Source organism: Macrobrachium rosenbergii, chromosome 33 (assembly GCF_040412425.1).
Source record: "Macrobrachium rosenbergii isolate ZJJX-2024 chromosome 33, ASM4041242v1, whole genome shotgun sequence".
NCBI classification, from domain to species: Eukaryota; Metazoa; Arthropoda; class Malacostraca; order Decapoda; family Palaemonidae; genus Macrobrachium; species Macrobrachium rosenbergii.
In genome coordinates this window covers 10,152,547-10,178,116 of record NC_089773.1, presented here as the reverse complement: position 1 = coordinate 10,178,116, position 25,570 = coordinate 10,152,547, and the positions used below count along the sequence as shown (strand labels likewise).

General features: G+C 35.9%; 1 protein-coding gene and 1 long non-coding RNA gene across 4 annotated transcripts in view; one reads left to right on the top strand and one right to left on the bottom strand.

The window, feature by feature from the left end:
* The window catches only part of LOC136855910 (uncharacterized), a 44,051-nt gene extending 21,935 nt beyond the window's left edge, over positions 1 to 22,116 (top strand). The window contains exons 2-5 of one of the 3 annotated variants that reach the window (XR_010858172.1): positions 13,689 to 13,842; positions 18,811 to 18,882; positions 19,499 to 19,694; positions 20,479 to 22,116. This is a non-coding gene — a long non-coding RNA (uncharacterized lncRNA). Of the gene's footprint in view, positions 1 to 1,582; positions 1,842 to 13,688; positions 13,843 to 18,810; positions 18,883 to 19,498; positions 20,458 to 20,478 lie in introns of those variants that run through there. The other 2 variants (XR_010858173.1, XR_010858171.1) reach the window with 2 other exon arrangements.
* LOC136855909 (dual 3',5'-cyclic-AMP and -GMP phosphodiesterase 11-like) overlaps positions 14,403 to 25,570 on the bottom strand; it is a 64,465-nt gene continuing 53,297 nt past the window's right edge. Inside the window, 7 exon segments of the mRNA XM_067133362.1 lie at positions 14,403 to 19,107; positions 23,209 to 23,292; positions 23,423 to 23,497; positions 23,644 to 23,785; positions 24,487 to 24,675; positions 24,955 to 25,064; positions 25,286 to 25,453. Of these exon segments, the coding sequence (XP_066989463.1) occupies positions 18,925 to 19,107; positions 23,209 to 23,292; positions 23,423 to 23,497; positions 23,644 to 23,785; positions 24,487 to 24,675; positions 24,955 to 25,064; positions 25,286 to 25,453 (951 nt within the window). The 3' untranslated portion in view covers positions 14,403 to 18,924.

Genomic DNA, 25,570 nt, shown 5'->3' with positions numbered 1-25,570 from the left:
AGGAACGCCGCAAAGAATCTTGAGGTTCACTGACGGCACTTGACCCTCTTGTACGGGGCTTGCTTGCTTGAAGAAATGGAGGAAAATTGTATTCGATTACTTTTATGGCTAAGTGAATGTATCGCCCAGAAACTAGACAAAATATTGAAATCGACTCCAAAACATGATATTTATCACATAACTCCATTTTAAAGGACCCGTTCTGGACGGACGGCAAGGCTGGCTTAATTTAAAATGACCATCAATCAACCGTAAAACCCTGAACAGTAAACTACTGGGAAAAAAAAAGTCATGCAATAACAAATCCTGTCGCCTTTGAAGAGAATTATTTTGGGTCGGTGACAGTAGGGAAGCAATGCTGACTAAATGAAAAAGACAAAAAAGATTGCGGTAGACTTTAAAAAACCTATCGGCCTAGATTCGCCCTTGTAAGTCAGAATTTAACATTGCCAACAGAGCAGCTTGTGTTTACAGAATGTCTAGATAGCATATAATGCTGCCTCTGTTATTAAAATATTTATGTCGTTTCTTGAGGATGTTGCGAAGATAAAGTGCTTTATCTTTCCTTGAAATTGCAGATATTACGTTGACAGTTATGGAAATCAATGTGGCATTGCACTGCAATTTACATTGCAGTAAAGCTCTGATTCAGACTGACTGATTGTCGACCTAGGGAAATGTTAGGCAATCGCTTGACTATTTATGGTAACGGAGAACATAAACACACACACACAGACACAAACACACACAAACACACACACACACAGACACAAACACACACACACACACACACACACACACACACACACAAGAATAGATCATAGATAGTGAATAGCCCCTTGAAATAGATACTTTACAGAACATTCTCACTATCACAGCCAGGATTTCTTACTGAATGAAAATCCCATCTGCATCCCAAAATAACTCCTCAGTGAATTTAATGACAATGTAGCATTAACATACTGACAATAATTTTTGTGAAGGCACCCTCCAAGGTGATAAATTACCTAAAGGATAAATAAAAATGGGGAGTTCAAGGTCATAAAATTTTGGCTGTGTGGAAATTATCTCAACGACGAATCTATGCATGAAATACAATGTGTGTCAACAGTTTTTAAATCATTTTTCAAGCCAAACACAAAAAAGAATGGAAGGACATAACTGTTCTAACCATTTTTTCACCTTTTTCGCATTTTTTCCACAATTCGAGCTCTTATTAACTTAATTTTCTAAATATAATTGATCCTTTTCCTTAATTAAATACATGCGGCAATTATTCATTTTTCAGCAACAAGAAACAAGAAAATGAATCCTGTTCATCTTCTGAATAATAATAATAATTCATCTTCTGAATAACAATAATAATAATAATAATAATAATAATAATAATATCGCAATGGTGATTAGCCAATGTATATGAAACACGCAAAGAATGAAAGTGAAAAGCACAGTAAAAACCAAATTACCTGAATACCTTATTAACAGCTGAACAGGTACTATGATGACCAAGGTCTAGTTTCAGTTTTGTTTTGTTTTTCCACTCAAGAAGACTAATGAGATCACGTCTGTCTCGTTCGTGCTGGTGAAAGTATGATCCCTTACAGTTGAGTGTGGTTATCGGGTGGTGTTTCTGTTATGGTGTCACTGGAAATATTTCGGTTAAAAGCAGCATCCATTTCCACCTTGGAAAGTGGAGGAAATCCACTTGAAAATGATTCTCTCCTCTGTAGGGAACACCCAGCCGCTTACACCTTGAAAAGTGAATTCTAAAACAGAAGACGAGAAGACAATCCTTCTGGAAAAGATTCTTTCCAATTCAGGAAACGACCAACCGTGAATTGGTTAGTACTAACAAACTTTGATTGTATTATATGGCTACAGACGTTTCTTAGAATCTATAAAGATTTTTCCGTTCTTAAGTTTTCGATGTATGTCAGTTTGATATCTATGAAAGCCTCTAGTGCAGATAGAACTGAAATTGACAGAAGAGAACGTCTTCATATCTTTCTTGACAACTTTTTGAAACACTGTGACTATAGACATTAATTGTAGCTAATGTGATTTGGCATGTACTCGATCTCCTGGTTAAATGTGACGAAGTGGTGTATTAATATTATGAGATATGTATACAAGGGTTTCTGTACTTTGATTTTACAAGGCATTGTAGGCAATCTCGAGAATTTTCAAGTCAAGTTTGTTTTAGGCCTATCTGAATCCCCTGTGGAATGAAGTGGAAAAGATACCATTTTAAAATTGTTAACCAAAAGATTAAAATGATTTCCAGATTCACTTGCAGATTCCATATTCTAATGTGACCAAATAGTTAATGAATCCGGGAATGTGTTAGGCATATCTGAAGAATAATATACCATTCACCTAATTGTTATTCTATTACCCTGGGAGTTCGAGTTTTTATCAAATCTAAATATCCCGTGTGTGTCTATGGTGGTGTTCAATGTAGCCTCGGTGGTATTTCCGTCTGGTCTATAATGATTCTTCATCCTTTCACTGTCAGTGTTATATTATAATGATTTTCTCAATGCTTTGATTATGAGCTATTTCGCCATTCGCTAATTATTCACGAGATAAGGAAACTTCGTTTCGCTTAAGTATTCATTTGAAGAGTTGTGTTTTTCATAATTTTTACTCCACTTATATATATCATCGGGTAACGTACAATTTTCATATTTATCCTTCAGATAATCTTCGGACTTGCTTCAAGAGGGATGTTGTAATTCTCTCTCTCTCTCTCTCTCTCTCTCTCTCTCTCTCTCTCTCTCCAGACAGTCATGAAGCAGTGTATTTCCTGTGCCCGCGTCGAAGGAATTTCCTATATATGGTGAACTTCATTTGAATAACTTGGCAAAACTCCCGAAAAAGTTACTTTCTACAAGGTCAGAATGCTCGTGAGAGCCACGGCAGGTTAAGAAGTTATATTTTAACGCCTTTTGGACTAAATCTAATGGCTGCAATAGTAGCTTCGTATGGAAACGCAGTCAGTTGCAGGTGGTAACTACATGCAAATGAAGCTCACTTAGTATAAGTTATTGAATTTATATCTATAGTAAGCTGGTAGTGCCGTCAGTGCACCTCAGTGCGGTGCACTGTAGGCATTACTTAAGGTTCTTTGCAGCGTCCCTTCCTAATTCCCCTAGCTGTAACCCCTTTCATTCCTTTTACTCTACCTCCATTCATATTCTCTTTCTTCCGTCTTACTTTCCACCCTCTCCTGCTTATTGTTTCATAGTGCAACTGAATGACCTCATAGGTTCCAGCGTTTGGCTTCAGGCTTAAATTCTACATTCAATTCTATATCCATAAATTTAATATATGGCGACAATGATCACTGTCATTGTAACGCTAGATTACATAAACTAGCAATCAAGGGTGTAGTCTTTGCAAATTGCAACAGTCAGTCTCTTGTATTCAGGAGAGCGTAACGGAATTCCTTTTTTGAAATTGTGACTATATAAAAACAAGAGCCGTGACAACACCAACAGTGACAATGAACAATAATCAATTTAGCTTTTATCATCCGTGACGCCAAGTCAGTCTTGAACCGGGATAATGTAACTTCAAGTCTAGATAGAGTTGACGCACGAGGCCCAAATTTAGAACTTGATAAGTCTTTTGACAACTGCATGTTCTGTTTTTCTTGGCGAGACTTAATATGCAAAATCATTGGAAACTTTCAAAATTCGCTTAACTTTTGTTTTCCTTTTATTATTTGCCACTCTTACTAGATTTTCAAGCAACTAAAACTCGTTTGATGATAATTATCCGAGGTTATAATTACACTGTAGGCCATGTCTCTCGCTGTTGTTAATTTTGACTTTTGTCTTGAATGTCTATATTTCTCTTTTAATTTTTCTGGATCTTTTCCGTTTAGACAGCGTTCCTTATTGGCGCTTTTGGGCTTGGAATCATCCTGGTGCTTTGGGTAATAATAATAATAATAATAATAATAATAATAATAATATATAATTTTTTTTATTTATTATTTATTTATTATTAATAAATATTTATTTATTTTTACATTTTAAATTTTAAATATTTTATTTTTTAATTTTAATTTTTTATTTTTTATTTTTATTTTTTATTTTAATGTCCCTCACGAATGGGGCTATATTTTGGATGAAGAGACTTTTGGGGAAGGGACCAATCCTGCCTGAATTGCAAAGTCTTGGCGGAGGTTTGTGGTATCCGAAAGCTTTTGGTATGCATTAAAAACCTTTAAATAACGTTATCACTGAATAAAGTGAGGTTATAGACATTATTAGTGGCAAAACGCATTATAGATGACCCCTTAAGATCATTTTCGAATACTTAGAAACACTGCAGATGTTTACCTTCTACGTTAAGAGATGTTCAACTGAACTACTTCACAAAATTAATTCAAATAATGTTTTACTTATGTAAAAACCACGAAAATAAAACTGCAATCATATATAAAATGTGGAACAACACCCTAAGCATCGTGAAATTGGTTTCATGTTTGGAGAGCATTCTACAATTATTTACCGTGGACAGTTATTCATATGATGATTGGCTTCATTATAGTGCAGTGGACTCATTATAATGCATCGGCTCATCTGCGAGTCTAAATAAACCGGTTGATTACATATTTATTTTGAATTCCAGTTGTTTTCACTTTCCAAAGAGCTCAGTGAGAGTAGTTGCAAAATGCCTCCATGTCTTTGAACTGGTTTGAGACGCTTCAAGTGACAATTTGCTTCTAGGCTTCTTGATTAGTGTGACTCATGAATTTCCCTACACACACACACACACATAATATATTGTTTATTTTTAAAGTTGGCACAAATATCCATTCTTTGAGTGTTTTAAAATGATTTTTGAATTTCCATATTTCTTTGTCTTTTTCAGTATAATTATTGTTTGTTGTTTTGTCTCTAGTATTTTCAGCAAGTTAAAGGGTGCATCAGTGCTTGGGTTTTGCCAATATTGATGTCTATGACCTTATTTTATTCAGTAATAAGTAACGTTCGCTTCTTGGCAGTAATGAGCAATGAACAATTTTATGTTTTGTATGCTTAAGGTATCACCGGAACGTACAAATTTTGTCTTTTAGTCTCATTTTTCAATCATTATCAATGACACGGTATTTTTAACGAAGTCCGTGGGACAACTTTTTCATCAGGCACCCTCTTGGCTTATCAGACCTTCGACCTGCGCCTTAATTGACGTGAAACTGAATATAAATTGGTTTTGAATTATGACTAATTGCTCTCGTCAAGGTTGTTTTGTGTTTTATTCGTGTGTTGGTGAGTCACTGTGAACAAGACTGCGCAAAAACATAATTAGCGAATTAATTTATTTTTTAAGATCAGCCATTTTCCGCAGAGCTGTGAGTAGGTGCTTTGGGTTGACGACACTGAAATTTATTCAAGTAAAATTACTGTTTCATGTTTTTCAGAGACCTAATTTTTTCAGTATTTGGGTAACTCTACTAATCAAGTAATTTAGTAAACTGAATTGAATATAGAATTTAGGCCAGAGGCCAAGCACTGAGACCTATGAGGTCATTCAGGGCTGAAAAGAAAATTGAGAGCAAATGGTTACGAAGGTGTAACAGGAGGTAAACCTCGCAGCTGCACTCTGAAACAGTTGTTAAGAGAGGCTGGAAAGTAAGGTGGAAGAAAGAGAATATGAAAGGAGGTACAGTAAAAGGAATGAAAGGGGTTGCAGCTATGGGGCTAAGGAAGGCACGCCGCAAAGAACCTGAAGTAATGCCTACAGTGCACCGCGTGAGGTGCACTGACGGCACTATCCCCTCTACGGGGCAAATAATTTAGCACTCAAAGTATTTTAGTCACTGTTTATTACCCTGGCGGACGCTTGTGGTTTCCGCTCGCTCTACTTCTAAAGATAAAAATAAAAATGATCAGGAAGTTATTTGTTCGTCACGATACTTCTCAGGACTGTAAGTAAAGTTAGGCAATCCACCTGCAATCTCCCTAAGTAAAGTTCATCGCTGAATGACCTCATAGGTCCCAGCGCTTGGCCCTTGGCCAACATTCTGTATTCTATTTCATTCCTCCGTGAAGAGTAGAACACTGTAATACATAAAGTACAATGACCATTGTACCAGTTTGTTAGACTAGTTATTGCCTATTGTCTCTTGATATCCATTTGTAATTTCACGTTCTCTAATCATTTTATCACTTAGCATTCTGTTCCGTGGAAGCTTGCTTTGCTAATTAAAGACCTATTTGGCTGCTCCAAATGAATGTTTGTTCATGCTGAATAATAATAATTGCTATTTATTCCGTTTTTGTTGCAATAGATTATCTACACATTATCACGCCGTTATTCAGATAACTGCAATGGTAAACTGCGAATTGATCATTTATATTTTCGGTGGTTTCAAATAATCAGTAGTCATTAGCAAGGGAACTGGATATAATGACTTGGATTTCCTAACAATAAGTAATTAGGGTGACGAAAAATTGTCATTAGTAACAATGAATACTGATATTAGGATGTAAAATACTTTTTAGTTGAGAATAGTAGTGTACCATACTAAAAGCATAGTTATCATGCCGGAAGATACGTGAAAATGTATAAGTTTCTGTCAATAATTTAACGTTTCTCTCGGTAATTTAAGAAGCCTCAGTATCATTATTTAAGGGACCAGAACTACATTTCAAGTATCTTAAAAGGAAAAAAAAATCGCTATCATCAATGTCTGGGCCGGGAGTGAGTCTCCAAGGCCTACACCAGACGTTAGATTAATATTACAAACTCCAAATGGTGTTGGCCTTCCTGTCCTGAGCTGGATACATTCATAAATACAAGTTTCTTGTATGTATTACAATTTTCTTGGATTATTTTCTAACAGCGCTGAATGACCTCATAGGTCCCAACGCTTGGCTGTGGGCCTAAATCCTATATTCTATTCTGTTTAGTAAAATTTCTCTTAACTTTCCTCTTTAACGGGAAACTTGCCAAGTCCATACATCAACGGACAAGCTAAAAGAGATAGAACAGAGCCAGTCGCCTTTTTCCCACGAGAGATGGAATCAGTTGGGTGTAGTACAGTGTACGTAGTGAAAATAATGGGGCAGACCCACTGGCTGTTCATTACGATCACTCTCTCATCATTTGATACGTAACAACTTTCGGGGCAAGGATTCCAACTTAGCGTCACTGGATGTGTTGCAGGCATTAAAAGCACTGATGACTGTGATGCAGGCATTAAGAAGCATCTCCGTGCTTTTATTTAGTGCCAGGGGCATGGATACCAACTTAATGCTTCTCGCAGCATTAAGTGAATTTCCTTTTGTTTTCAAATGATGCCTTTCCGGTTGCCAACTAGATACACCTCTGATGGAATCGGCTTGTATACCAGTTTCATGCTTTTTAGTCTATACTTCTATATTACCATCTTTTAGTTTAATCTTGATATTTTCGTGATGAGAACATCCTCAGCATCAGCTTGGACGTAGCATTGACCACGGGGCAAGATGTCTGCAGTTAATTTACAGTATCTATACCCACTTGGTTAGAATTTTCGTTGGAGCCCGGGTTTTAACGATAGCTTAGGTATGGTTAAAACGTCTGATGTCTACTTAATGCTGTTGCAAAGACTATCGTTCAGGTAACAGCTAAATGCTCTTGATAACTATCAGAATCTCATGTTTAGTAACAAGTACATTGGTACCAATCTCATTCCTTTGTACTTGTGTTAGACGTAATCTTGTGTAGTACACTGCTCAGGCATCGTAAAATTGCTTTTGTGGAGACGCCTTCTTGAGTTAACATCCGGACGCTTTCTGTCGAGACAAGAACTAAGTGATCAATTTCGATATTGCTGACGTGGGCATTAACAGTAACGCCAACTTAATCCCTCAGATGCCTTCAAAGGACCACGATCTTCAGAAAGAAACCAGTCTGGGCGTGCCAGCGATCGACTACACAACTTTGAGAACCGCCCCAGGAAGGCGAGAACGACGCATATGATATGCCGATGGCGCGTACAATCGACAATCAAGACCCGCCTGGTTACTAACCAACCACTTTTTTGCATTTCCAGGGTGACTATTGTGCCCTGAAGAGCAAGTCTCGAGTGGTCCCGAGAACGCGAGGGAATTTCTTTTACCCGGGAAATCCCCGTGAACAGGGAACGTTGTATTTAATGGACAGTAAAGAGGAATATTCGTTTGAGCTCCTGTATCCGAGTGATAATACCGGGTAGTAAATTAGAGGTTAGGAGGCTAAGCAAAATAACTTTAAAGTTAACCTTCTTACTTCTGACTTCCTGAAGATAAAAGCTTCACAATATTAAAAGCAACCAAGCCACAACGTATCTCTCTTCACGGATTACAATTAGTGTTTAAAATTCAAAGTTGATTCTTTCGTTTGCTGTAGATAGTTCAAGATCTGGGAGACCTTCCATCTTCATCGCCAAAAGATTCACACCTTTTTATTCTTCGATAATGATAGTTATTTGATCCTACCTTCTGCTGAGGTAAAGGTTAGAAGCCTATCATCTAGGTTAGGGCTACGTACATAAAGCAAGTCATGTTAATACTTCAGCTATAAGGGATTTTGTTCAGCATTTCTTCTTGCATAAGAAAGATATTATAATTCACAATACAAGCATATATTTTACTTATTTCATAATTTCAGGACATTTCCAGGTGCTATTTATTGGTAATATATATTATTATAATTCGAGAGACAAGCATATTTTTAAGAAATTTCGTAAATAACGATTTTATTACAATTTTGAGGATACGGAATTTGACGGAATTTGTGTTAGAAGAATTTTTTTATGAAAAAATACATGGAAATATTTCGTCTATTGGAATCGAAAATTATTTTTTGTAAAATAATTATCACACAATTTATTCTTAAAACAATGTTCAAGTTTTCTGTTTTGTTGCCCCACAAAAAAATCACGTTACTGAAGAATATATTTTGAAATGTAAGCAAGTTTTATTTTTTTTTTTTTTACAAGTGTCGGTAATCTAGCCTGGTAACAGAGCTGCTGACATTAACAGTGAACTCGACAACTGTAGATGATCTTTGTGTTTTTATTTAATAAGATAGTTGCGTTTAAGATAAACCTTAGACATTTAATATTTAATGAGTCACCAACAAGATGATGAACATTAGTATTTCATGAGTCACCAACAATATAAAATATTCACATAAAAAAATAATTGTAAATTGAAATACTTAAGGTTGTTTTTACAGTTTACACAGTGGGGCTATTTTGCATAGCGTGAAGTCCGAAACTTGCCCAAACAACCTTGACATAATTTGAAGGAAACGGGTTATGACTAATATATCCTTTGTTGAATCCCCCCAAAAAACTGAATTTACGCAATAAGAGCTTATTTCAGTCCTGTGCAAAATTACCAGCTAAGTGGAAAGTGAGCAGTAATTTCTAACAGTAATAACAGACGATCCTCAGGAAACAGGAGAATATCAAAACTATGAACTATTATATAAAATAACGAGAGCCAACTCCTAATTGCTGTTAACGGTTAGATGCGTGTGGGTCTTTGCCTGGTCCGAAGGTTAGACAAGGTTTTTGTTTTGCTTTTGTTTTTTCTTTGCGCAAGGTCAGTGAGCTACCAATAACAAAAACATGTGACTGACGCATTGTGTAGACTGTAGAAGGTCCTTGGATGGTAAAAATTGTCCAAAAGTAAAATCTGCATCTGGGTTCTTCGCGTGGCTTGAATGATGTGTATCTTTCACACAAGCAAAACTATTCCTGTGAGCTGATGCATACCTTGACAAAGGGGTATTTATCCTCTTTCAAGAGGTGTGTGTGTGAATCCTCTTTCAAGAGGTGTGTGTGTTTATCCTCTTTTAGGAGGTGGGTGTGTTTATCCTCTTTCAAGAGGTGGGAATGTTTATCCTCTTTCAAGAGGTGTGTGTGTATCCTCTTTTAGGAGGTGGGTGTGTTTATCCTCTTTCAAGAGGTGTGTGTGTATCCTCTTTCAAGAGGTGGGTGTGTATCCTCTTTCAAGAGGTGGGTGTATCTTCTTTCAAGAGAAAGGTTGACAGCTTTCTGTGGGATTAAATTTCGTCCCCCAACATTTCCAGGGATCTCGACAGTCCCGATGGAAAAAGCTGTTTCCCTCTTTCTAATGCGACCTCCTCTTTTGTTTTAGTTGACTGTAACCCATCTGCTCCTTTCGCTAGTAGTGCCCCACGGGAATCTGATACCTCTGGCTGTCCTATTTCCTCTTCTTGTGATGCGGCAAATCGAGCTTTCCATCTGAGTCCTATTTGAGGGTTCTTCCTCAATTTGGTGTAATCACGAGCGATGCCATGAATTTGGATGTAGATTTTTCGATGGGCCACCTTTTAAGGGCTGCTGAAGAGCAAGAGCCCGTGCCATTACAAGGCTGTCTTAATCTAGATTGACAGGCCCACCTCAGTGCTTTCACGAGGAACCTTCATTTTCATGCCATATAATGGCTCTTCCAAACTTCAAACATGTCCTTGAGAGCTAAGTTGAATCCCTTCCATGTATCAACCATTTGGGCTTGAAAGTAAGCAGTGTCTTAGGAGGGTCATAAAATGTTTCTAGCTAAGCCTGCATCCAACAAAAAGTTGAACTTCTCTGTCCTTGCATGAATAGTACCCCCAAAATATTGTGAGGCCTGCCATTTTTTGTAGAGTTTAAATCATGTAGGCAGTTTAATCTCGTAAGTGACCTAACGGTTACATCCATCTATTATCATAATTGCCACAAGGTCAACCCATCCTTGATATCCCATAGGCAATATTTTTGGCAATGCATTTGGGAAGTGCTCTTAGAAAGAAGCAGTATTTTGAGCTTTCAGTTAGATCCGTAACTGAGTATCTAAGCATCTAATTACTAAGATTTTTAGGGTTTTGAGTTTTCTTGACTGGTGAGTGTGTGACACCTCTTTTGCAGACTTGAGATTTAATCAACTTACCCTTTGTGTTTCTTAAATAACTGGACTGGTTACTATTTAAGATGCACACTTTGTCAAACTATAGGACTCAGAGTCAACTTAAGATCATTACATGCCTTTTCGAATGAACACCAACATATTCTTTGGAAGCTTGAATTTCAAGTCAATGACCCCAGTGGACTTGTTCCATATGAATAGGGTTCATCTTCTGAATGTTAATAATTTCATTTATTGCTGAGACAATGCTAGTGCTTCATTGAATGAATGTACACAACACAAGAGTTGGGTGATAGATAAAAAGGCTGAATATGTGGAAGTTCGCCCTTGATTCAGTGGTTTAAAATAATCATGGCAGTGGCTAGCCATTTCTTTCCTTCCGAGGGATAGCTATATAAGAGGTTACTTCAATAATTTTCGCTTATTTTGGAATGAGGTAGCTTGCTTTATGTGAACCACCAAGGCTTAGTCGCTACCAAGTGCATGATTCACTGCAAGAAGATCAACCTGCAGTTGCAAAGGCTTCGTCAAAAGAGCAGAGTGAGGTTAACTTGTAGTTCCCATCAAATCACCCGTGGCCAAGTTGTACCAGTAAACTTCCCTCGAATGGTTTGTATTTCCATTGTCTTGTGGGAGATTTATTTAGCCAAAGGCTAAGAATCTCGCTTGAAAGAAAAGGCACAATTTTAAATGGAATGGGTGATCATGAGAACATTACTGTCAAGGCTGAAGGTGCAACAGCTCCTCTAATTGCCATGGCTTGACTTACTTTTGATGGCGGTGGTTCCACGTAAAAGAAGCCAAGCTGTATTTTAGGGCGAGCTAAATTTACAGTAATTTACTGTAAATACGTTAAGTTAATTGTAAAATAACCCATTATGTACACACATTTTTATAATAAACATAAACTTCATTATATCTTTCTCTTAGAATAATTCTAAGAGAATAAAGCTACAGTATTGTTTTACATTAGTGAAGAATGTTGAAATGTTTGAGTTTGCCATTACAGAAAGAATTGTACGTTTTCTTTAATATGACGATGACCCGTTTTCTTTATTACTTCGATTAAGATGTTAAGTGAAATGAGTTATCAAGGGTAGAGAAACTACACTTTCTCTTATGGTAATTAATCATATGTAACCGTAAAATGATTGATTGATTTTCATCTGTTAAAACTGGCCACAAATCAGTCTTTTAACTGTTACATATTAATTACTATGTCATCGTTAGCTTTTAAATATTTAAGATTAATTTCCCATATATGATAGATAGGCCTACTTAATACGGAATGGCGACAGTGCTAATGTGATCACATTCGCCGATATAAAATGGGTGATTATATATTATATAATGGATATTTAAATATATAATAGGTAAATAAATAATTATGTAACATAACTCGCGGCAAAAAATACAATATTGAGATTGTTTTCTTCAGGAAAATTAGTTTTCTGTTAATATCTTCAGAAGTTATATTTTCAAGAACAGTACAACAACTTTGTCATTAAGGTTCGTAATACATATTAAAATATAAAATTTTAAGTAAAAGTTGACTTAGACATTTTTTGTATGAATAAATGAGGCTCTGTTTAAGGAAAAGTAGACCTTGAAAGAAAAATGTTTTGAAGAATAATTAGGTTTTATGCAAAAAGAAGCAAGATTTTCTTATTGAACGAAAACTAGATTTTTCTTCAAAGAAATACAAGTTTTTTAAGGATGTGATGTACAACAACTTGAATAGGCCATGATACTAAAGTGCACATTGCTTATTCGTTATCAAAAATAGATTCCATATCACTTTTAACATAAACTGATCATTGCTTAGCAGCAAAGTTCCAATGATGAATAACCGTTGAACGACTTCAGTATAAACCAGTCGTCAGTAGGATAATATGAATATGAATGCGAGGAAATCCATTTAAGTAAATTGCACGTATACTGCATTCACCTTGGTATGAGAGGGAGTGACGGAAATTTGCTATCAAATATTGCACGTAAGCACCCCCCCCTCTCTCTCTCTCTCTCTCTCTCTCTCTCTCACACACACACACACACACACACACACACGAGTTTGACGGGGCTAAAGGCCCCGTAATTCACTGCAGTCAAGTCATTCCTCCTCATCTCTCTTGAGCCCACACGATACGTCAAAAAACCGGTTTTCCTACATCGCTTCTTTGTTTCGCCTTCGACCTTCCCTGCATATAGGTCACAGGTTGTATTTCAGCTGTCTGAACTTCGGAAATAAACTGGCCAAGGTCAAAAGTACCCAATTAGCGAATGACGCCAAGTCTGTGGCATTGACTTGGTTCTGTTGTTATGGGAGGTTTGCAGGGCAGACAAAGAGATCACAGGTTGGGTGTCGTGATAAAAAGTAGCCAATTGAAAGTGGATTATCAATTTATCCACTGCAAAAAGAATTGCGCTGCCTGATTAGTTGATAAGGGAAATTGCTTTCTTTAATGCACTAATATCAAATTGACACTGCTATATCAGTATTTGTTTGGCATGATATCTTGTTAGGGAAATTTTCCCACACATGCTGGTTATAAGTAAAAGCTATGTCATGATATGAATTGTGTGTGTATATTTGTATGCATAATTTGAGTTAACTGACAAAGAGTAATACACTTCATTACTTATGGTGGATGTTTCGGTAGTCAGTGTTAAAATTCAATAGTTTTTTTTTGTTAATTACGTGTTTAACAGTTAAGTTCTTGCATGAAGCTTACCACAAATGATATTTATATTTACGTTCTTTCTGTTCAGGACCGTAATTCTAATACGCGAAGAGAATCGACTTTTTTGCATCAAAATTATGCCACATAACTGGGGATTACCAAACACCTTCAACAGTGCCAGTTCTCAACGCCAGTTCTTAACACCTGTCATTGAATTTTGAAGAAAGCTAGGGAACAAGAAGGTGAGTGAATTTACATCTCTTAATTTGAGATTGTGTAGTAGTTTGCCTCTTTGTAGAAAGAGTCATGTTATGGCTACAGTAAGCAATATTTTCTTAGCTACTTGTGTAAATTTCGATTGAATTGCTTAATTTCTCACTTATCTAGGTAGTTGGCTACTTGTTTCAATCAGAAAGCTTTCTACTCTCTCATTCCAAATTTTCAAGGAGAACGGTTGGAATTAATCTACGTTTCTTAACTGATTTTTCCAAGATAATTTTACAGTGAGGTTCAAAAGACAAATTGATCTTCTTATTGATACGTGGTGTATGTGTGAACATTACTTTTCCGATTAGCTCCAACATACAGTTACCAGTACCTAACATTATCTTTGTGGGGCACAAATGGTCATGCAAGGGTTAAGGGATGTTTTGTGCCAGAATAATGGTAGCCTATGTGGTACATTAATGTTTTGATGATTGTAAAAGGAAAGTGCTTAACAGGACTAGTCAGTAGGTAACCTAATATATATATCCACTTAAAGAAAAACAGTCGGGTGATATTCAAATAAGAAAACAAACTATTTAAAGTTTGAATAGTTTATTAGCCCACCTTGGTCATAATGGCTTTGACTCGTAAAGAGATTACTGTAGAAAATGGCACTTTGAAACACAGATAAGTCATGCTTAGTTGAAGGCCAGAGACACAATGAACACTTCCTAGTGAACACTTTCTAAGAGTGTTTACAAAACAGATTACTTGTACAGTGTCTGGAAGAAAAATAAGAAAATGGTTTCCAAGCCACATGAAAGATTATTGCACACAGTTTAATTAAAAATTAATATACAGTAGAAAGGTTTCTAAGCTATGTCTTTGTAATAATTGTAATAATTTAACGACAATAGCTAGTGGAAAAATTTTGTACAGTTTCTGAAAAATTAATTTCAGGTTCAGACAGACCATTGTTCAAAATTGGCTGCTTAAGGCAGCCAATAAAAATGGTAATATGTATATATAAATATATTAAGAAAATTTGCATCTCAATGCATAAGGAGAATTAACAAACAATCTGTTAAGTAAACAAGTACAGTATTGGTATTCCTGATACTTTGATGCCTCTAAAATGGCATCCTGTGGAGCTTATTACAACTGAATTCAGATTTGAAGATATTAAATGGGACACACACACACTTACACAGTACTGTACTTTCCATGGCCATACAATCTCCAAGTAGAATGAACAATATCTGCAATGAACACAGAGAATATGCTTTAAATATGTTTTCCTAAAAAGTGTCCCATTTCCTATCCATCAGCTCCAATGGCATAACATTTAGTTCACTGTAAAACCCGTGATCGTCTACAATTATGTTTACAAACATGTAATGCGTCATTTCATGCACAGAGGCATTTCCACCCACTGGCAGCTCATACCATCTGCAACTTGGCTTTAGACACCTATAAGCAAACATGAGTAAGTATAAAAAATAAAAACAATGAAAGATTAATTTTAAAGAAATAAAGAAAAAATGCGCTTGATGACGATATAAATTTCCGGCTTGTTAAAATTTCACGGTACGTTTGAGATGCGAAACGTACAGAACTTAAACTTTATTTCAGATATACTTCTAAATGTTCGAGTTTCTTGTATATGGACTCAAGTGCACTTATAAGTGTCTTTAAATTATGCACTATGACAGTTCCATTAGAACACACCAGCAGGATTCACAACATATAAAGAACATGTACCAACAGCGTGTGCCTGTTGTTGTGAAAAAGTCGGCAGAAACCAATTACAGTATACGCTCCAGAATATATACAAAAGATGATAAATACTGTGATATATATATTTTAATTTACAAATAAAGCTGGAATTTACACGTTAAGAGAACTGTGATGGATTTCATGATTTCATGACGGTCCAACAAAGGCATGTGCAACAGATTACTGTAATTTCAGCAATGCCTAAGAAAATCTCCATATATTTAATAGTAACTACAGTCTTTAAGCCTGATGATTTGTTTCCGACAAGAATGCCGAAGGGGTTTTATTTTTAAACATCTATAAAACAACTGAACTTTACAGTAATTGCCAGAAATGATCACGCAACAGACACAACAGAGTCATGCATGCTGCACTTGGTGATTCCGTGAGTTTTCTTATGCTGTAAAATCCAGCACTACGTAAGCTTTGAGCTTGCACAGGTTACATGTCAATACATGAAGAAGGATTACAAAATAATGACTAGGATAAATACAAATTAATAATCTCATTTTGACATGTGCCTTTGGACACACGCAGTACACTTGTGGGAATGAAAAAGGAATCAAATTTAGACGTGCCTTCTCTTACACCTTGCAGTTGTACTATGCATGGCTCCTGTTATTCCAGAAATAATTTGACGGTTTTTTATTAACATTTGTATACATATACCTAAGTGAATAACGTTATTCATAAGATATGCCTAATCACAGAAATGCAGATGTGTGGGTATTACTGTTACCATGTGTAGTGTTTCTTTATTAGCAAGAATATTCTTCCATCTACTGTGCATTCCGAAAAGTTGCTGTGAAGCCAAAAATATTGAGATTAAATTCTATAAAAATAGCAATTTAACTTTCCATACTTGTGCGTAAAGGTATTATAGTAAATGGAAAGAAAGCTAATCCTAACATTTATTTCTTATTTTGCCTCTACACTGACAAGCCAACTAATGCTGATTTCCTTAATGTATGCTCATGAAAGTATATTTTGGAAAAAAAATATTAGTCTTTTCACTGTGGTACAGTACACAAGTTTGCTGAATAATCAAAATCTTTGAAATAATCCATATCTTTAACGTGCAAGAGGTAATCTACTCTTTAAAATTAATACACAAATAGTTTGGCCCAATAATGTTTCCCAGTTATGGCAAAAACTAAAATGGAGTTAGGCAACAGACAAGCACCTGTTGAAAGAAGTTAAAAGAGGCTGGTGCTCGTTTTGTTAAAAAAGGAACAAGTGAATGAAAACCATATATAAAAAAAATCACATTGTAGTAATCATATAACTATGCAAGCCCTCTCAACCTTGAGGAATAGATGTAGTGTATTCCTTTGTGGCATAATATCTTGAACGACACACTTTCTGTCTGGAACGTTGGCATGACTTCACTGAAGTAATCTTAGCCATGGAAGGAACTTCTGACACACGAGACAGAAGGTTTTGGGAAACAAATATTGACAGAAGATTTGGGGTAAACATAAATATATGACTAAAAGAAAAATCTCTTCATCTAGTATTCAGATTTTGAACCTAGTATGTTTTGAGGTAAATTAAATGGTGAGAACATTAAAAATAAAATCATGTCTATATTTGTTTGCTTAAAAATACAAACAGCACAACTGTTCCATTACACATTTTGTCTAAATTTTTCCGTTACACATTTTGTCTAAATTTTTTTACTATGTGTTAAATTTTAACAGTTTAAAAGGAAAAAATTTAAAACCACAAGTATCATTTTTTGTTGTTAAAAACTGCTCACTGTGCTTTCAACGAAACTTATCAGGTTGAAACATAATTCCATCACATTTTGATGTCATTTCCGCAAACCTTGCTATGGTTGCTAGGTTTACCTAATTCAGGAACAGTTGGCATAAAAATGGAAAACAGATTTATCAAATAAAAAAAAACATAGAATCTAACAACATGAGGTCTTTTGTTTTTATGAGGCATTATCCGTTATTCATGGCTAAGATTCCCAGAGGCTAATTTCATAAAACCTAAAAAACCTGCTTTCAAGACATTGTGCTTTAAGGCAGTATATATATATATGTATATATATATATATATATATAGTACTAAAGAGACAGCTTTATGGCAAAAAGACATAAAGCTGTTTTATACACAAAGCCTTGACACATTCTCTATAAGAAAAAAAATGACAAAACACGTCAGTATTGAAATGAGAACCTATAACCCACAAACTGTGCGTTACGGAAAATTGTACTGATCACTGACATGTCAATAGGAAATATAAGCAAAGATCCAGCTCTCTGCGAAGCACAAATATTTATTCTCACGTAAGGTGTGTAAAGATATTTATAAATTAACTTGACAACTATAAACAGAACTGATGACAGTGTACTATTTTTGAAAGAACACAAATAAATAAATAGATGGAAAATACCAAAAACACTGGTAAGTACAAATATAGTAGTTTACAAATATAACAGTTACAAACTAGGACATTTTTGATAGCAAAGTATATCATCACATGCAGTATTTTATATCACCGCAGTGTGATAGTACTGTATATGCAGTTTGCAAATACTCTTGGTTACAATGAAATGTATACACCTTGTCTTAACGTAATTAATTACATAATTGTGTTTAGTCACTTCCCTCTCTACAATCTTGTGTGCGCACATAAAAAATGGCAAGATCAGAATTAACCAGCTGTGTAAAACTTCACTACAATTAGGCTAAAAGGTGTCAGTACTTTTCCTTGTTCGTAAAAGTTACTGATCATGCACAGTATGCCCATATATAAATGATATATATACTGTTAGTGTATATATACACTTTCAGGTATTTTGTTTACTCATGATAAGGACAAGGTACAAACTTCCTTTGCAAAAAGTTCCTCTTCACTGCCAATGTAAGTCAAGTTCTGGCGTGTCAAAGAACAGATATTGAAAGGTGAATTGCAATGTCCACTTTATTAGCTAAATGAACAGCACTGCATTCTGTAGCAAAAATAAATTGTTTTATTGGCTAATAATCTTTTTCCATTCAATATTGTCTACACATTTTCATGCACAAAAACTGTGAACTTTTTATTGTCCTTTATCATTTTTTTTAGCCTTTTCAAAGACCTTTGCACATATATTTGCGTAAAATATATTTTCTTTTCTATGTGGACTGCCGAGGCAGAAATTCACTAGCTGTTAATAAATACAGCAATTATAATTTCCTAAATTTTAGTTTAATCTGCTTTTCTTCATTTACAGAATCCCACGATGCATTAAAATTCACTTGAGTCAGTTTGATTGGTATCCAGATGAACACTGTAAGAAGCAACGGTAAGTGTTTATTCTCAGACTTTAATAATTATACTCAACTGACTATTTATCAGAACCAGCATCATTATTTGCACTTGAATCATTATTGTTGTTGTTGTTATTGTTGTTATTTGCTGTTGCATTCTTGTTTATAGTCTCGTCTACCACCAACGACTGCCAATGACGACGGTTATCTTCGACGCCTTCTAACAGAGTTTTCAGTTCTGGACTCAGTTTTGCAAAGGCCTGAAAATATAGCAAGAAAAAAGTTTTAAGAAGTTGAACAAGTATCTTAGGAAATTAAATGTAAAATTCAAATTTAAAAAAAAATATTCACTTTACCCTGTAGAGGGAATTTAAAGTAGCTATCAAACGGTTAAAAATAATTGAGTTGAATCTAATGCAGTACAGTATTGAGTTTTTGCGTCCCTGGGTGTTGTTATTTTGTCAGGCTCAACCTAGATGCAGTTCCAGTTCATGAAGCTGGACTATTCACATTCAATTTTTGATGAGATACTAAAACCAGTTTGCTCTTTGTTTTTTGTCGGAGGGATGTTTGTCCCCATTTAGGTGAATTAAAAAGCAGTTTTTTAAAGAATATAAAACAAACCTTTTTACCCCCGTTTTGGATTTCCAGGTAACTTAACACTGAAATCTTGGAGAGAACACATAACTCAGTCTGCTGAATTGGCATCCTTTCAACATTGCTCTTATAAATAGAAGGGAAAGTTAGAGAGAAAATTATATTCAGATTATGGAAGTCACCCAAGAGGAAAGAACAAGAATTCAAGGATGGATTATCTGGATAACATGATTACAGTTATCCTTGAATGGTTAGTAAACACAGTGACTTTTACTTGAGTACATGACTGGATAAAAAGGCCAAGGAAACTTGGCCCCAGCCACACTAAAACTGGCACTGAAAACTTTTCCACTGCAGATATTATGAGTGAGATTGCAGACAACACAGCATTGATTTACCCGTGTCTTGGATTACAGAAACTGAAAACAAATGCAAACGACAACAGTAAAGCACCTGATGAAGGCACACGAGTTGCCACACGTATTTCCTGTTATGCTCTTTCCTTGTGATACAGGCTAAACTTCAGTGTCATCGGCTGAACAGTAATTATTAGCCTTCAACAAGTGAATCAAATCCGTAGTTCTTGGCTAGCTGACCCAACTACATAAGTAATCAACCTTCCAGCTTTGATGTAGTCCCGGAAAAATAGTTGCTTGCTTGCTTATTCAACTGCACTACAACAGCCCAGCCCCAGCCACAACCATGGACTAAAATCTACTGTTTGAAGCAACAGGAGAGACTATTGCCACTGGTCAAAATTGTATGAGAAGAGCTGTTAAACCCACAACAAAAAATCATTGTAATAAAACCCCAGAATCCCTTTCAAAATGTTACATTAAATTAATACCATTCTTCAAAATACCTAGATCCTTAGAGGGGCTGTCCCATGTATGTTTAAATCTGGAGCTGGAGTAAAAAGGCAAGATTTAACTGGCCCATACCAAACACCCACTTATGAAGGGGTGTGTGCAGTCAAAGTGGATACATGGGAAGTCAAGTTCTTCAGAAGGATTACAGAATACCTTTCTTTGCAGGTCCTCCCAGCTCTGCTTCACCATCTCTAATAGCCTACCTGATGTACAAGACCAAACTGGAAGATCATTTACCTTGGGTCTTAGAAGAAGTAAACAGCTTGAGAAGAGAAGCTGATGACTTACAGGCTACTTCAGCAGGATATATTTACCCAAAACACAGGGCATTGCAATATTTTAACAACAATTTGCTAATTTTACAGCTCTGGGCAGGATTCAGAATGGTCAGTTAAGCAAGCAGGAAGAGCGCCTGTTACTGGCAACATCATTTTCATTACTCCAGTATTGCAGAATTTAAGTGTGAGTTAAGATAACAGGTAGATAGGATCTCAAATGTCAGTAGATCTTTTATCAGCCTTATGGAAGAAAGTAAAGTGATTCTGATAGATCATAAATCATTGGCCTGCTGTTCCACCATATTGGAACTCAGTGATACTCATAGACATATCATAAATCATCAGTTGAAAGTAGCCAATCTGCATATCAACAGCAAAAGAAAAATTTAAGCATTAGATGACCACCTGTACAAAATGCTATGGTTTATTGACAAGCTATTACAGCACAGAGGCTCATAAATTATGGGCCCAACATCCTAGGAAGTTGTAGCCCAGCAGCCAACCATCACAACTCCAAGGCAAAGGGAATAAATAGTCACAAAATCTATAAAATCAGGGACGTTAGGATATCTTTTACTAACAGAACAATTTTACCTTTCTACCATGCGAGACATCATTGTCGGTGGTGAGCATAATTATCTTCACGCACGATATCCCAGTGTAGAATGCGTATCACTGTTGTACTGTTAGTGAAAGATATCCTGATATGTCTGATTTAGAATCTATCCTGTAACTAGTCCCTTATGTACTGGTGCTGTGGTGGCTGGCTTCTGAGCTACAGTTTCCTTTGACACCTCGCCACGATCGAGAGCCTCTGTGCTGTAATGGTTTGCCAATGAACCGTATTGCTTTGCACATGTGGTTGTCTGATTGCTCACAATGTTCCTGTGTTCTAAAGGGATGCAGGAGTGCTGCTTTCAACTGACGATGGATGGTCTGTTTATGGGTACCACTGAACACCGGTGTTGTAGCAGCAGGAGAATGCTGTATGTTCTTCCTGAATCATTAGATTTCTTACATCAAGCTGATACAAAATCTGCTGGTGTTCATGGTGTCCCCTTTTATCTGTCGTCTTCCTGCTGATACCTGAAGTCAGCATAGCTATAGGAGTCCTGAGAATGTTGACAACAGTCTCTAAAAATCAACACTTTTCCTGTTTGACCTGTCATTTTGAAGCATACCCAGTGCTGCATTAGCAACTGGAAGTGTGAACTAATGAATGCCACTATGATGTGTCCGATCTTCTGATTTTGCAGTGACAAACCAAACGTGGGAGACAAAAGTGAACTATGTTCCTGCTGTCACTGTCATGACATCCTAGACGAGTCTCGACTCTCAAGAAATATGATGTAAAGTGTTTGGGTCTACTTGTGTTGTTTCCTCAACTACCTGGGACAGCCATGCAACAAGCTCAGATTCCCATAAAAAGGGGCGAATGGGAAAGAACCATAATTAATTTGACCCTTAACAGACCGAAGATAATCTGTCACTGCTAAACTTCTTGAGAATGTTATGTGGTCTTTTTTTTTTTGGTGGGATTATGACTTCTGGCGACAGGACTCAAACAGGTTCCTGCAATGACTTTCAGCAATGTGGTTCCTCAATTGTCTTTAACATTTCTTTCAGAATCCAGGTTGGAAAATTGATGATAGCTCTTTTCATTGATGAATATTTTGAGTTGCTCAGGCATTCCAATGTTGAAAGAGCAAAAATCTCCCTGCAATGTGTTATCAGAAATTAACCCCTAGCATAATACTGATTTCTTTTTACACCAGGCCAATATAACACTTCCTGTTAGGAGTTTGAATTGTTGTCTTCCTTCTGCCGTCAGTGTCAAGCACACGTTCCAGTACGATTGACAATTCTGATCAGTTGTCTTGACAAGTCTTTTGACACCAGTGAATTTTGATATGTTCTGTAATGTAGTTACTGTTGTTGTTTCAATTACAGTAACAATTTGTTGTTGAAAAGGTCATCAGATGAATATTGCCTTTGAAAGAGCAAACCGTTGCAATGTGTTGTCATAAAGTATCAGGCTTTTAAAGTAATATAACACTTCTGTTAGGATGATGGTACGTTGTGACAAGTTGTCTTCTTACTGACACCTGAATTCTGATATGTTGCTGTAGTTACTGTTGATGTTTCGAAATTCTTGTCATCAGAATCCTTGCTGCTGCTGAAGGTCTTCTTGTCAAAGGTCTGAATGGAAATAGTTTTCACTGTGATTTGAAACTGTCCTTCAGGTTTTGCCTCAACCTCATCAAAGTTGAATGGAAATAGCCACTGTGATTTGAAACTGGGTTTAACCTGTTACATAGAGAGTGTTGGTCTACTTTAATACTAGCCCAGGTGAAAAAGGAAATGGTGTACAGACTTTATACTGAAATATTTAGTTGACTTAGAAATGATAAATGAAAACACATTTTGATTATGGTATTCTCCAAAGCAGTGTCATGATAATTTGCTCTTTCTTCTATCTTTTAAGTAACTGGTTCTGCAGAGAGACATAACCTAATATGCACCAAGTTCTCTCAAAAACATTATACTAATCGAGTCTTAAAGTAATATATTTAGAACCAATACTATAAATATGTTAATGCACAATGGTGTTTCTTACCTCATACACAGGTAAACATATGGAATCAATGAAACCAACTTGCATCATAGGCAATTTGTCCTTCTTTTCTCTGTTCATCATGTCCTGTAACAAAATATCTTATCGTAGTATCCACAATAGTTTGTTTTTATAACACTCACAATATATAGCCAATAAAATATAAAAATGATTGCATTTTTTTCTAACAAACCTCAAGCTTTAAAGCAAAACTTACTATTGGAGTAATTTTTAGTTCTTGCTTTTCAATGTCACCCTGTTCAAAGAACTCTCCTGCTACAAGTTCCGCAACCTGCAAAATAAAGGATTTATTTTTTAAAAACTAAACAGATGATAAGGCAATCGCAGAAAATTTAAAAATCTCGTGTAAATATAAAAGACCATGTAATGTATAAATACACCATGCAATAAAGTGTATTAAAAACATTGTGCACATACCTGCTTTTGAATTGGCCAAGGTTTTGTGATAGCAGCAACATCACATATAGTCATCATCATACCTCGTAATTGTTCTCTCTGCTCTTCTTTTCCAAAGTCATTTTGCTGTGAATTTATCAAATTGAAGAAGCTACCTCGCTTTCTGAGTGTGGGAAAAGTAATATTACTTTTATTACAGTGTTCATCTGGTTTGTACTCTGAAATCATGCTAAAACAGTACCTCTTTTTAGTATGTTAAAATGACATTTGTAAAATTCTGACTGCTCCATTTTACTACTATTTTCCCTGACTTTTCAAGTCTAAAATTTAATCATGAATCAAAATTTATGTAGGGACTCTGTACTAAAACAATCAGAAAACACTATTAGACAGTGAACCCATGACCTTCTTGTCATTTCACTACTATGTTAATGATTACACTATTAGATATTACCCACTTATTACTGGTTGATTATGATTGATTGATTATGAAATTGAAACCTATTTATTCAGGTAATATACTACTATAGCTTTATATATAATAAAATAATCAACATTAAGGTTATTGCAGTGTGAGAGCTCAAAGATTGACAACAGTAATTTGGGGATGTAATGATGAGAGGAGGAATAACCAGCCAGCAGGTAGCAGATGTGATGGTACAATGGCAGGATGAAAGTACATAAATGCCCAAACAATCGTGGATAAAGGAAAGACGACTTGGACCAGCTGGGAATGCAAACAAAACTGCACAAGACGGAAGAGAGCACAGGAAACTTGTTAAGCCTTTAAAGTCTAAAAGGAAAATCCCATAGTATAAACATGTTAATGACAAAAAAAAATTACAATAACTAAAACACACCTACCTGAAATAAACAGCCAAATCAGTGGCCAAGATGGCATCTTCTAAAACATTTATAACTCTGGAATATTCATCAGGAGTACAGTTACTTAGGATCTGATTACCCGCTGAGTTAAGGATCATCACGCACTGATCAAAATGGTGGTGCTCCATGGTGGAGGTGGTGTAGAGCTGGGCAAGGGGAGACGAGGCTCTGCAATTGTACAATGATAATCTTGTTAAACCACCGAATAAACACTATGTTAATTCATAAGTAAAGTAGACTGACACTGCCAAACTGAATACAGTAATTCAAAAACGAATGAAACTTTATTGTAAAAGTATGTACTGTACTTACAAATAAAAATCTTGTACCAAGAATTATATGAGCTCTGAAATGCAAGCACTACACTGGAGAAAAATGCTTCAAACTGTAATAATGAATCGTGAGGGATGTTAAATTACCCAAAAAAACACATTCCTTTTTGCTTACTTTATCTGGAAGGAATTATTTGTTCCTCGGTGGTCTAAGTCGTGACACAAACATGCCACTAATAGGGCTAAGCATTCCAGTTCTCCCAGAATTTTCCACCATTGTGTTGTCTGCAAGATAAGGAAGACACCGTATTACAAGAGAATTCGGACATTACGGAAAACAAGTTTCCATACATTTAGCACCAACTTCACACTAAATCTCACTCTGGACTGAAAGCAATACTAAAGTATAGCGTACTGCAAAAGTATTCAGAAGCTGAATATGGTACAATTCTCAATCATTTTCACACGATGTAAAAACTAAAAGTATACTACTAGACTCTACTTACTGTGATTATGGCGAACATCATCTGTGCAACATTGAAAGCATGGCGCCAGTTATGGTATGTAACGTTACGATAATTTTTCTTAACGCTAAGCAGCCATCTACACAATACTTCATACTCGATGTGGAACCTCCCAATGAGGTCCAAGTCTAAGAACATTCTCAAGCAAGCCTGGGAAAACAAACAATACTTGTTAAAGCAACTGCGAGGAATTTATTTACTGAACTGAAAGCTGATGTGATTGTAATAAATTTTTTTTCATTTTTCTTTTATCAATGGTACATACTA